General features: G+C 34.3%; 1 protein-coding gene and 1 pseudogene across 2 annotated transcripts in view; one reads left to right on the top strand and one right to left on the bottom strand.

Moving 5' to 3' along the window:
- Positions 1-13,017: 13,017 nt before the first annotated feature.
- Positions 13,018-13,152, bottom strand: LOC149199580 (U4 spliceosomal RNA; annotated as a pseudogene).
- Positions 13,153-13,500: 348 nt separating this feature from the next.
- APC8 (anaphase-promoting complex subunit 8) overlaps positions 13,501-15,012 on the top strand; it is an 85,605-nt gene continuing 84,093 nt past the window's right edge. The window contains exons 1-2 of one of the 2 annotated variants that reach the window (XM_089402491.1): positions 13,501-13,835; positions 13,977-14,355. In XM_089402491.1, the coding sequence (XP_089258617.1) occupies positions 13,666-13,835; positions 13,977-14,355 (549 nt within the window). In that variant the 5' untranslated portion in view covers positions 13,501-13,665. The remainder of the gene's footprint in view (positions 13,836-13,976; positions 14,356-15,012) is intronic. The other variant, XM_089402490.1, reaches the window with a different exon arrangement.

Here is a 15,012-nt window from a genome sequence, read left to right as displayed (position 1 = left end):
TTTTCCACATGCGAATAATTTATTTCAAGACCTATCATGCCTAGACTTAGGTAATAGATGGCATACTTCTTGAGCTCATCATTTTCTTGAATTAGAACCATACAAATGGTAGATTCTGTCACCAGGAGATACAAGAGGAAATCTCTATAATAGTCTCGAGGACTATGTAGTGGGGTATATATTAAATATTTTTTCAAAGTATCAAAAAATCTTTAAACAAAACAAGAGCCACATGGTGGCAATGTCACTACTCTTGCTTTTTTCCACATTGCCACCACGTGGCTTTTGTTTATTGTGCAAGAAGGACATGAACTTATGTGTGAAAATAATATTATTATGAAATTAAAAAGAAAAAAATCAAAACTATTTAAAAGAATAAATAACACCACTTTTGGCATGCAAAGTCACTGAATCTAGCTTTCTAAGAAGCACCCAATGGAGGTTTCTCTAAGAAACCAAACACATCATTCCACCAGCTATTCTATGAAAAATATGTTGAAGATGGAGAGATTGAAAGAGAATACTAGTACATCTAGAGTCTTTACAAGCTCCTCAAACAAATTAAAGTCAGGGGGCAAAGCCTTATCTTGTTGAGTTGATCATGGATAACTATATAGAAGAAACCCTATGAAATTTATTATTAATGATTTAAAATAGTAAAAAAAATATGTGTTTACTATATCAAAATAACTTTTATGATACTCATGAATTATGATAAAGTAGTAAATTAATTGAATAATAATTATATTTTTGGTAATTAAAGATATTTTAAACAACTTAAATAAATTAATATAATAGTTTAAATTTTTTTATATTAAACAAATAAATAATTATTGATATAAAATTGAGTGGTTATAATTTTTGTAATTAAAAGTATTAATAATTTAAAATGGAGAAAAATTATGTGTTTATAATATCAACTTTTCTACCTATATGAATTATGATAAAGTAATATCAAAGAGATATAGAACAGTCGGTGAGGGAGTGCGCTGTTAAGGCACTCTGTAAGCAAAGGTCACTGGTTCTAGTCTCGCTGATACCAAAAATCCAGCATGGTTTCTGCTGGTGCGGCTCAAGCCGGGTGCGATCCCCGGGTGACTTTGATGGCTTAGACGCCCCTGAGTCGTGGCCTCTCAGCCACAGGGTAAGAGTGATTTTCAGGATTCACCCACTTATCAACCAAAAAAAATTATGATAAAGTAAATAAATTAATTGAACTAATATTAAAAAACATTAATAATTATAATTTTTGTATTTAAAGATATTTTAAACCACTTAAAAATATTCTATCACAAAATTCAATAGTTAAAATGTTATATATAAAATAAATAAATAATATTAATATAAAATTGAGTCTTATAATTTTTGTGATTAAAAGTATTTCATACCATCTTTAAAACAAACTTTTATTAATGTAAAATTGGGACATAAATATTCTTAAAAATTATATATTAAATAAATAAATCTAATATAAAATTATAAAGTACTTAATAAATATAATTTATTTATTAATTTCAATTTTAAATTAATATTATATATAATATAATATATATATATATATAATATTTTATAACTTTGATAGAAAACCATTTTTTTAACACCTTCAAACCTTGAGAATGATCTTACACCAAAGTTAGTTTCAAACCTTGAGAATGATCCTACACCAAAGTTAGTTTACATGTAGAAAGTTTCTTTTCATTTGAACAATATTATTTTTCTTCTCCAACTTAATTTACAAATATTAATTTTCTTCTGAAGGTTACATAATAGGTTAACAAAAAATTTAAAATGAAAGAAAGTATTACAAATTCTAAAGGGCAAAAATAAAAATAAAAACTTACAACGAAAGGAAGTATTACACGTCCATAAGAGAAGGGAAAATAAAAATAAAAATGATAAACCAACAAACAAAAAAAGGTAGTACATGTTTATGTTTTAATATATAAAATACATATTTTAACCATAAATAATTTTTTTGTTTGTCAACTAGTATGAGTTCATTAGAGATTACATCAGGCTTGACCTGTGGCTTGAGAAACTGCAATCCAGGGTCATCTAAGCCGTCAAAATCACTTGGGGATCGCACATGGCCTAGGCCACACCAACCCTTAACATGACTGGATTTTTGTCCATGGAGTTTCAAACTGGTGACCTTCACATCACAAAGTGACTTAACAATACACCCCATCACCGTCTATTCTACACCCTGTGAGCTATTTTAGCCATATAAAGTTATCACATTCAATTTTTAATTCAAAAGGAAGTTTGTCTAGATTTTCAATTATTGTTCCATGTGAGGTTTGTTGGGTTCTGTTTGATGGAGCTGCTTTATTATGGTGGGTATGACGCTCAGACCTCCCACAGTCCATTCCCTCTTCTTATATGCTAATTCCCATGTCAACAACAGAACGAACATCAGTTGGCTACCATGAATTATTTTAGATTGACAAATCTTAAAGCCAACATGTACTTAATACATTACTCTACCATGCATCAACAATGTGCTCTGGGTGTAGGCTACTCTCTTAGTCTAAAGATATTCTCTGACACGAATGCTACAAAAATTTCAGTTACGATTAGAATTTCATGACAGGGTAAGTTTTATGCATGGAGACTATGAAATTTGGTTCAATTTTATATAAACTCAAATTATAAAAAACATTTTCTTATTTGGATCTTTAATTTTGTACATTGCCCGATCCAAATTCAAAATTGTTGCAGATCTTAAATCAACAAAAATATACACAAAAAATTATCAATCAAAATCCAAATTAATTGAAACTTCAACTTCTTACATAGAATTTAGACTCATTACACAGAATCCAAACTTATGAACAATGTGTAAAGTCAGTTGACTCAAGGGCACCCTCGCTGTATTTGGAGATACACAGCTAAATTCCCATGGTTTCGGTACTCCCATAGATGTTTGTGTTGCTTCAAAAACTCTCAGTGAGGGCCAACAAATACATGTCCAGTTCATTTCGATAACGTCAACGTGAGTAGACAACTATCAAGTAGAGGGAGAGAAACAAGACAATAGGCTGACGTATTCCTTGACTTTTGTAGCCCCGGTGGTGGTGACGGGGAATACATCAACCAAATTTGTTGTACCACTGACTTGAAACCAAGGTTTAACCTATGAAATGCATACAAAAATTCAGAAAAGAATAATGTAGTGGTGTAATCACTATATATCACTACCTAATGGTAGTGACATAATAATCCTATTTGAATGGGATCTTGTTATTTAACAAATGCATGAAGCCTTTTGTTTTCTCAACGTATTTTACAATGAATCGTTGTAGAAAGATAGATTTACCTTACTAACTTTGAAGCTAATGAATACTACATGAGAGAGACAATTACAATATTGCATCAACCTTTAGAGGATTGGCCATGATCCAAACCACATAAAAATGCACTTGTGAGGATTCAAATGGATCTAATAATACCAACGTCTTTTGAAAATTAAATCGAGATGAGCAGGATTATCAACTTTCTTTCGAGAGAAAGTAGTTAGTTCATTGAGATAAGCCTCCATAGTATTCATCATGTCGTGGAAAGCATATGGCATGGCATGTTGGAAAGTCACTCCATCATTTTTAATGCTAAAAGACATTATGCAATATGCAAACATTCCCCAAGGATAAATAAATGTCATTTTACGGTGGTTCTTGGGATGAACTTAAATCTAATTGTAGACCGAAAATCCATCCATGAATGAAAAGATTTCACTTATTCTATACTCATTAATTATCTAACCTATAAAGGTTGTGGGGAAGTTGTCTTTCAAACAACCTTCACTCAAAACACATAAATCCATGCATACCCTAATGGTTCCTTGCTTCTTATCAACAAGAATAACATTAAAAGCCCATTCAATATGGGGAATGGAGTAGATGAAGCCTACCTTAAGCAACTTTTGTATGTCTACCCTTATTGTTGCAACCTTCCTCAAATTAACTAATTAAATCTTTTGATTAACAAACTTTATGTTTTTGGGTGTTTTAATTTCATGTTGGATAATTATGGGAATAATTCTAGGCATTTCTTAATATGTCCAAGCAAAAACATCACAAACTCTTTGAATAACTTAGTATAAACTTGGATCTCTTCAAGAGAACAACCTGCTCCAATGAATTATTTTTCCACTGCTTTAGGATTCTAAGAGATGTTGATTGATATAGTTTTAGAAACGTTAGGCATGTTTCCTTCAACATACAAAAAGGATGCTTCCAATGGATTTATGGGCCAATCATCACCTTCTAGCATGGTTGATTGAAACACGCCTCTTTCTATCTTATTAAGCTTGAGAAAAAAAATAATATTTGTAGTGCATGTCCTCCCAAGGCCTCGTAGGACCATCATCACCTTGAGGATTGTTTCATCACAAGGTAAAATCATGTCCAAGCAAGCCCTTAAGAGGGCAGAGTTCGTAGCCCATATAGGCATCTTTGGACAATCGAATTCTTCAATATGGAAAGAAGTTGGACCAACGTCTACAACAACATTCACAATACCTTGGTAAGCAACCTCAATTGCAGATAAATGCATCATTACTTCCACTTGTTCACACTCTTCTACCAAATCCAAATGAGGGGGTAACACCCATAGATCCTCAAAATAAGACATTCGAAAGTAATATGTTCGATAAATAGGAACTAAGGTCATTGATATGGAAGAGCCAATCGAAATGGTGTTGACGTAAGCAATAAGGGGTGAGACATTAAAAGTTTCCATAAGTGAATCATACATTCCAACCCCAAAATTTCTAGTGGCCTTCCAAGATTTATCAACTCTAGGTACCATATAGCTTATAAATGCAGTTAGATCATTCTAAAAATAAGTCAATTGGTCGATTGTAAGTATCTTCCCTTCACAAGGAAAGCAAATGGCCCAAAAAACATGGAAACCATAACTTGAATAGCATAGGCCCAACTATGTCCCAATAGAAAATTGTAAGCGAGCTTAGCATTGACTACTTCCACTTCAATGGAAACAATTTTTCCTCTCAATTGAATGAGAAAAGAGAAATAAATCCCATGACGCTAAAAATAATGGTTGTTGAACATTATTAATAGTGTAAGATATGGAACCAATTCTAGAGAACCAATGGATTTCCAACATGATAATGACATGAAACATGTTGAAGCACCCTCATCCATGATTTTCTAAAGATAAAATTCATATAATAAATAAAATGAATATGGAAATTTATATGGTGAGGAAGACGTAGCTTGGCATTAGAGGTGTTAGATATAATCATTTAAGAATTTTTGGATCAACTACCCCAATAGCATAAAGTAGTGCACTCCTTTGTGTTGGACACATCTAGATCACTTATAACACAGAGATAACACATGAAACCTAGGTCAAGTCTTCCACAATGGAATGGATTTGAGTATCCCTGGAATTTGGGTCATGCATCAATATTTTGACCATTCCTTTCAACAGGTGTTGCATTTACGTAACCATGGGTTTCTCAATATGTAAAGGATTCTATGGTTCATTTGCTTCCTTTTCCTTCGAAGACTCGGGGTTCCCATAATTACGAGTCCAAGATGGAAGATTCACCTTGACTTTGAACACATTGATGTTCACCAGAATCTCCCTTAGATTAGGACCACCCTAGTTACCCCATTGTTGAGATCTAAGGTTATTTGAACTGTCAACAATTAATTGTTTCCCTTGGGAGAAAGGGTTATTAAGTACAACTTGGTGACTTGTGAAGCCTTTATACGCTAAGAAGCATTGTGCTTCTTGTATCTTGGGTAAAGGTGTGTCAAGTGATCTTCCTTACAAAGCTTGCAAATAAAATCAACCTTCTTCCTTTCATTTTTAGTCTTACCAATATCAATATTGACCTTGATTTTATTATTCTTTCCCTCATCTGCTTTCTTAATTCCCTTATTCCTCTTCTTTTTGTTGGACTTTTGATTTTCTTTGGAATTAGAATATCGTACAACATATATAACATAAGTTTGTATAGGGGGTACAATTATCACCTGAGTTTAACTAGAGGTTGGATGATGTAAAGACATCTACAACAATTGACTTGTAATCAAATTGGTGGTAGTACTATCGACATAACCAACAACACCATCAGTGTATGGTCTTGGCTTTGGTTTCATAATATTAATATTGTATCCCTTTGTTTTCAACATGATCTCATAGAGGACCCTAGGTTGTGAATAAATCAAAACCAATTGTTGAGCCCTAAAAATAACATTCTCTTCAGGGTAGACTCCCGAAAGAGATACATCCTTTGAAATGTAAGGCAATAAAGACTTTGGGATATATTCCAGGTGAAATTCATCAGGAATTTCAACCTTAATTATTTGTTTTCTTCTCCATTACTTTTAGATGTGGTTGGAGATGTGGGTAGCGTTATCTTGTTTGAACTTTGCCAATATTCATTCCCAACATTGTAGCAAGTGGTAATTGTAAGTGATTCATTAAAAATGTAAAATCATTAAAATTCATGAACAAGTCTCCCTTCAAGTCAAATACAACTTTGCAACAGTTGTGGTAAGGGTGCATTGAAATAGCGTCAACCTAACGACATCATCTATTAGGGAATTTGAAGAACACCATAGGTGAAAAATTGTGATATAATTAGCGGGTTCTTCATTAGATTTTCCTTTGAAATTTTGAATGTCCAAAGGAAACTTGGTGGGGACTAGAAGCCAGTTCATATTATACCAAACTATATCATTTGTAAGCTTGGATATATCTAGTAAGTTGAGAGTTGCTAGAAAAGTTAAACAGGGATCGGTCATAGAGTTCCAACTCCCAAAAGGAGGACCCCTTGGTTGGCTAGAACTAAAAAACAAAAGCTTTTATTATTATTGTCACCAAGTTGCTAGGAATTGTTTATAGAAAGATTAGTGTTGATATTAATACCTTGAGGACCCTAGCCATAAGGAGGAAAACCTCCACCCATTGGATTCCAAAAATCTCGGGAGTATTTGTCCCCCACTTTCATCCCATGGTGACGAAAGTTTGCTTGCATGAGATTCCCAAAATTCTGAAAAAAGGCATGGATCCAATCAACATCCAAAAAGAATGGAAAATATTACTACCTTGTTTACCAAATAACAAGAAAGGGATATTGCCAGTCAATCCATTGGAGGATGGAAAGGTTCCACCCATTTTACCTCCAAATCGTTAAAAATAATTTTCCCATACATAAAAACTCAAAAATGGGAAAGGCATACTTCCGATTGAGGGATTTGAAGGAGAGATATATCTTCTTCCAAATGCAAAAACATAAAAGGGAGTTGTTGAACTCCCAAAGTTAGAAATAGAGCCCATGAAGATGGTGGAAGAAGTCGATGATGAGATAGTTTGGAATCCAACCAATGGTATCACAAAATAAAAAGCACCTACAACATGTGAAGTCATGGGTTGAGTGCCCCCACTTTGACTAGGATTAGGGGTGGTCCCAACAACTTGAGGAACTATGTTGACCATATGAGTTGTTAGGTCCCTGTAATACTAGTGTAGCCACCATATTGTCATTGTTTTTCCCCATAGAAGCCCACTATTGTTATTGTTGTTCCCTTACATTATTATTTTTATGTATGCGCTAATTATATTTTGACCCTTTAGACTCCTATATACCAAGGAGGTATTTTCATTTGAATCGTCCATGATTGTTCATTTGTGTGATGTAAAGGCAGGTTGCCCCTCGAAGTGGCTTATTATCTAGTTGTTGATTTATCTTTTCTTATGCTTTTATGCTATTTTCATCTAGATACATAACATTTGGTATTAGAGCCCTTGATTCTAGGGTTTTGCTGCTTCAAACAGGGCATCATGACATTTTTGCTATAATTTTTTTTGGGAAGCTTCAAACCACAAAATTGTTATCATGCGGAGAAGAAATCTTTATGAACTTTTGGTTACAATTTCAGACCTTGGTTCACTATATTTTCTGATATATGGTCTAAAGAAGTTAGGATTTCTATATACTCCATAATTCAATCTCAAACAATTGTCCTAAGGAAAATAGTCATAACATTCTCCCCAAAGATCATATTTGAAATCCCAAAAAAGTGATATAAATGGTGAAAATTGTAGTATTTTGGATATGAGATTTAGGGACAAAGGTTAAAACAATTACACCTCACATTCCATACAAGTTCGATCTACTAAATCAGTCAATAATCAGGCCATCGTGGGAGATTTGTCATAACTTTATCTTGAAGAATCTAATCTCGGTCTAACCTGTGGGGTTGGAAAGAAGACATAGAGAGATATCTAAGGACAAAATTTCAAACCTTGGAAGCTGAAATCACAAAGATACAACTGGTTGAAAGTCATCTAGATCAACAAGCTCAAAATCAAGCTCTTAAAAGGTGTGTATTTCTAATTTTACATAACTTTTGTTTGAAAAATCAGTTTGAAGTGATTCAAAGGGAATAATGAAGCATATATATCATTAATTGGTTCCAAAATTATTATTAAAACAAAATGCTACACCAATATAGCCCTCGAAAATCTCTACTATGATACATGAAGAAGAGGAAGAAATGCAACATGATATATCAAAATTATGGGAACAAGTGCAACAAATTTTGCTATCACAAAAAGCAATAAAAATTGAATTGGAAGCTAAGATAGATGGTTTAGAAGCAAAAATAAAATGGGACATGGAAGGTTTGAAGGAAGGTTTAACAAATTTTCTACTACAAATGCTTCCTAATGGTGACAAGGTATTCCAAGAAACTCATGATGGGAACAAAAGGAATTTGAGTCATTATTTTAGAGACTCTAACTTTGGGTTGAAGACCAACTATATTCCAAAGATCGATATGAGGAAGTTTGATGGAAAGTATCTAGTAACATTAATACTACAAATGGAGCAATTCTTTGATCTATGTGATGTGCAACACACACAAAAGGTACACATTGCATATTTATATTTAGAACCCAATCAGCTTGTGTGGTGTAGATGTCTTTGATCTATGTGATGTGCAACACACACAAAAGGTACACATTGCATATTTATATTTAGAACCCAATCAGCTTGTGTGGTGTAGATGTCTTTGATCTCATAAATCACTTGTCACTTGGACAATTTTTACGGAGGAACTGATAACACATTATGAGGATGCAAAGAGAAATACCTTCTTTAGCCAATTGATAAATCTTAAACAAAAGGGTTCAATGGCGGAGCACATTAAGGACTTCCAAATATTGAATATCAAGGTAACTGATATACCAAAGGAGTATCTGATTGATGTCTTCATAGGGACTTTAAAGGATAACATCCAACACAAGGTTCACCTTTGCAAACCCAATTCATTGGAGAATGCATTCACGATGGAAAGAAAAGATGAAAACGAAATTATGGCAATAAGGAGGTTTACCACTCACAACTATAAATATGGAAGTGTTACCACTCCTAACCTCCCACAATCTACAAGGTTGACACCACAACAATTGGAGTAAAAAAAGATCAAAAGGGTTTTGTTACAATTGTGATAGCAAATACACTAAAGGTCATAAGTGTGTTGAGAATAAATTGTTTAACATAGACTGTGAAGAGGAGGAAGAAAAGGAATAAAAAACATCAAAAGAAGAAGATATACACCAGGAACCATCCCGAGGAGTTGGCAAAGAAGAAATGAATCTGACCATATCTTGCAATGCATTGGCGAGAATTACCACTCCCCAAACTCCCAATATATAAGGATATATCAAGAAGAAGAAAAGGTGATAGTACATATTGATTTGAGTAGTACCCATGATTTTATTCATTATAAGATAGTCAAAGATTTGAATTTCTCTAACATAAGAGTGTGAAGTGATGGTTGTAGTTGGAGGAACTATGCATTTCTCACGGAAGTGTCATAATGCCAATCTAACCATGGGGGAATATGAATTGAATAGTCCAATGCTTGCGATTCTAATGGGTGGTGTTGATGGTGTATTAAGAGTCCAATGATTACAATCTTTAGAGATGATAAATTTTAGTTTTCAAGACCTTTTCTTGAAATTTTTCTAGGAAGGAGAGGAAATTGAATTAAGGGGTATCATATGGAAACTTGGGAAGATAATGAGCTCTAATGGCATGAAAAACTTTTTAAGGAAGGAACAATGAGGGGTAATTGCATAATTGTTCTCATTAGATGTTCAAATGTCCAAGTCATCCATTTCTCCATATCTCCAAAGAGTCCTTGATAATAATTCCAAGGTATTTGAGTCTCCTTAAGGTCTCCCACCTATAATATAGCAACCCACACTTCTATTGGTTAGTTCCCTTCCTAAACTTTCTTTCGATGTTTGTCACCTTCATCCTTGGTTGTTGTAAAATGAGAATAAGGAGGAGTGGGGGGATATGCCATAGGAAAAGAATTGAAAGTGGACAAATTTGTTGAAAAGATTAGGAAAATCTATTTGCAAGTATATGAGACAATAAATAAGTCATAGGAAAGGTGTAAGACTTGCCATGATTAACATAGAGTTGATAAAATATTTAAAGTGTGAGAGATAGTTTCATTGCAATTGAAGAAATAGGTCATAGGGTCTTGATTAGAAGATCAAGAGTTTACAATATGACCCTTCTGAAGTATTGGAGAAGAGCGGTGATAGTGCCTAAATGTTTAGTCTACCTCCATATATGAGCATTTACTCAGTTGTGAATGTCGAAAATTTGAAACTTGATGAACCTTCCATGATAGATTAGGAAACTTAGGAGGAGGCCCCACCTACCATAAATGAGTTGGAACCAAAAATCAGACATAGTTTGAAAAATATACATTTTTGTAGAAGTCCAAAACCACCATACAAGGGTAATATGACCTTCAGGAGATTGCGTTGAAAGGACAAATTATAGGCAAGGAAAAATGGTTCTCTAGGGAGAAGGTAAGGAAAAATTTACTCACCTCATTTAGTGAAAAAATTTGGGGACCAGAAGCCACCCTATATGTGGAAGTGTGATCCAAAATGGAGCATTATATAATTTGTCATCTATGTTAGTGCTTTTCTAGGTGGAAAAACTAGAGGAATTGGTTAGTAAGGCCCATTTTAGTGGTAGGTCCCAATTTGGAAGTTTGGGGTCTAAAACCTTCCAAAGCCATTTTGAGGCATGAAATGAAACTTCTTGTGGTCATATATTTGTGAACTTAGATCTTAACCTCTTGATGTTTCTCTACACATCAAGTCCATTTTAATGATGTGAAAATCACCTCAATTAGAGCTTGTATGCAAAAGTTATGCTTCCCACAAGTTGACCTACCTTGTTGCCAACCATGGTGTTGAATGGATGCCACACCAACCCCCACTAGTCACACATGTTGGATATTCATGTGTGGACTTTCAAAAAGATTCTAGAAGGTCTGAAACCTAATAATAATTGAGGGTCGAGGCATCTAAAACCCTAACCATAGATGACCACCAGGCTATGTTAAACACTCAACCACTCGTAAGAAAGCGATTTCCATTCTTTTAGCATTGTACTCATTCCATAGTCGAGTATAACATCAGAGAGGGGGGTTTGAAAGCATAATATCAGAGAAAGAATATCATGTAGCAATCATCTAGACTGCAATATCAAAGACAACTTCACATTAGTGCCCCTTTCTCTATATCATAGATGAAGAAAAGAGAGAAGAGCATAGGCCTCACCTTCTAGCTCGATATTTTCCAATTTTAGGTTTCTTAGGATACATCTTCTGTTCATTTGCTTATTCTTCCTTTTCATATTTTAGTGATTTTCATAAATTCGAGTAATAAATCACCAATGATAAATATGTGATCTAAGGAAATACATCTACATGTTAAAATTAAAATTATTATTTATTTATTTATTATTATTATTTATTTATTTTCGAATATTTGAAGATTTTTTGTGAGACATTGTTCTAGTGGAATATCCACAACAATTTATAGATCATAAAATTGTGCTTAATTGACTTGATGTTGTATCACCACTCCAAACTCAAGAGCTTTGGACTCTTCTGCCAATTTTGGTTATCTTTATTGTTAATTATTCAATAATTGAATCTACAACCATGATTGACACCGAGATCATTCAAACCTTATTCTTAAATCTACCCATGCATGAGGAGATGACCCTCTGCTCACGAGGATTTGCTAGAGTTAAAACTCTCATTTGCTTACCTCAATAAAACACACTGTGACTAATCACAAGTACATTAAACCAATTAAAACCATAATGCAAAATTTCCAACCACACACTATAACACACAATACAAAACATATAATGTGCTTATTCTCAAAGTGAGGACAAACACAACACATACCATAACATAACAATATAGTATAATAAACAACCAAACATTGAGATTCATGACCACATGCCAATATTACACCTAATTTTTAGGTGGATATAGGCCACTACCACGTAATTATAATTAAAGCTACATTTATCACGATTATTAATTAACATCTCAATGTCAAAGTTCTATATGACACTTTAGGCATAGAGCTACTTGCATTGTTCATAAAGGCTAATGCAACACAATAATTCACAATGACCTTACTCATTAAAATGATAAGTTTTTATAAATAACGTTAATATATATATTTTAAATGATAGTGGTAAAAAGTTGGTTTGATTCTAAGTATAACTTAAATTTCTCCAACAATCATTGATTTAATGACTTCTAAAATAGGAAAATGTTTAAATCTAAAACTAAAAAAATAATAAAGAAAAATAAAAATGATCACTATTCTTAATTTCCACATTACCATATAAATAAAGACAATTCTTAATTCCCGCATTATCATGTAAATAAAGACAATTTGAAAAAGTACATTACCATGTAAATAAAGAAAATTTGAAAATCAAGACATTACCATGTAAATAAATACAATTGGCATCTAAATAAAAACAATTCTCTACCTAATATGACCACAATAATCCTAAGGGTAATCTTTAGGAGAATTTATAGCTCATCCTCTTCATATAGCCCATTATGGCTCATGCACTATCTAATATGGCACAATAGTCATACAATTTGACATTGTGTAATATTTAGGGGCAATTATGGTTCCTTAATTCTATGAATTTGACATTGTGTAATGTTTAGGGTAAATTATGGCTCCTTAATATTTTCAACCAGCAATTGACGCGCCTCGGTTTTACCTCACTAGCTACATCATTGCCCCAAGAGCAAAGATCCTATTTACATGATCCTGCTCTATTTTGACTTGATATTCACTCAAGTCTCTTTCATATGTTTCCAAATGTAGCTCTTTATATTGACTTAATATAATCTATACTGCATTTTCTTCTAGAAAAAAATTATGGCTCCTTAATATTATGAATTTGACAATGTGTAATCTTTAGGGGCAATTATGGCTCCTTCATATTGTAAAGGGCTTATGGAGCTTTTGCTTTTGTGGTTTTTGGGGCTCTTTGATTGTGGTGATTGAGTTTCACAACCCTTTTAAATTTTTTTGTGACTTAAATTTCAAAGAAAACAAAACATCGTGCATTATGTGTATTATCTTCTAGAGCTCTAAATACTCCGCCTGCTCTAAACACCGCCAAAAACACTGCCAAAAGCACGAAGATTTGACTGCAAAATTTGGGTTATAGTTAGCTTAAGGCTAAAATGGCGGAGTCGTGTTTGAAACTAGCGCAATCCCGTGCCAGGTAAAATCCACATTTAAAATTCCGAGTTTGAATAAATGGGAGTTGCAGAGGAGGGAAAAACACCAAGGAGGAGGAGGAGGTTCAGCAAGGGTTTGCAGGAGCCAGAGATCGCAGAAGAAATGGGACAAAAAGAGAACTATCGTCTTGAACTCCGCGAAGCCATTCGGCAGTTGAGGGATCGAGGCCTGTACACTGCTGCCAAATGGTAAAATCCGTTACATTTTTCTTTTCCCATCATCCAAGCCCTCATTTCCAGAATTAATATAAGACCGAAATGCATAGCAATGCCGGCATTTTGAACGTGAATTTGTGTGATTGAGATTGTTTATTTATCATGTCCTTGCAGGGCCGCGGAGCAGTTGGTGGGTTTAGAGGAGGAGGAGAGACCGCTGACTCCTTCGCCGGCGTTTATTCGGACGGACAGGGGGAGTTCTTCCTCCTCGGCAAGGAGGGAGCGGAGGCCGAGAGCGGGCAGCCATGAATTATTGCGGGGAGGAGGAGGTGGAGGGACATCGTATGCTACGCCGCTCGTTGGCCGCTCACACGTGGCCGCTATGGCCGCCGAGTATGAAACCCCAGTGTTTCAAGAAACGGAGGTCGAACACGATCGCTATATGCTCGCGAAAGCTTATTTCGACACTCGCGAGTACAGGCGAGCGGCGTTTATGCTCAGAGATACCCCTGGGAAGAAGGCATTTTTCCTACGGTGTTATTCTCTTTATCTGGTACTAGACACTTTCCCTTTGCTTTTCTTCGTTGATTTTTAAAGAAGCTTGAATTAAAGTCAATGATTTTCATTTTTAGTGTCAGGAGTGAATGTTTATTACTATAATTTTTTATTTTATTTTTCAAAGTGCTGTCTTTAAACTCCACAAGCATTACACTGCCTGAAGCACTAAAGCAACTGCTGAGTGGTGCCTTTACGGGAAATTGAACCATAGTCACTGCTGAACCACAACTCCATTGGCCAATTAGTTACTTATCTTCTACCAAATGAAATTTTCTGGTTTCTTAATTTTCATGTTAGACATTATGGTGTTCTTAATTTCCAACGAATAACCACGATAAGTAGGTCAATGGGACTTACAAGTACATCCATTGCCAGTGCAAACCGAGAGTGCGAAAGCAGTTCCCTTTGTCACATTGTTATATAGTACTTTGATAATTTTGGAGAGTGCTTCCGCATAGGATTTTTACAATTTCCTAATGTTTTTCTTTTAATTTCTGAAAAAGAGAATGCAACAGCGAAATGAAATGCACTTTTGCAGATAGGTACTAGGCATGGCTATTCCTTAATTTCAAACTGTTCCACTGTAACTTGGTCTGCATTTTTGACTTTTATACATCGTGATCTATCCAATGGTGAGCATTCCTAGTATCGC

This window comes from Pinus tabuliformis, chromosome 2_1, assembly GCF_031772625.1.
Source record: "Pinus tabuliformis cultivar Carrire ecotype Pingquan chromosome 2_1, CPIR1, whole genome shotgun sequence".
Lineage (NCBI taxonomy): Eukaryota > Viridiplantae > Streptophyta > Pinopsida > Pinales > Pinaceae > Pinus > Pinus tabuliformis.
The sequence above is the reverse complement of the archived record's forward strand: the minus strand, read 5'-3'. Positions and strand labels throughout refer to the sequence as shown.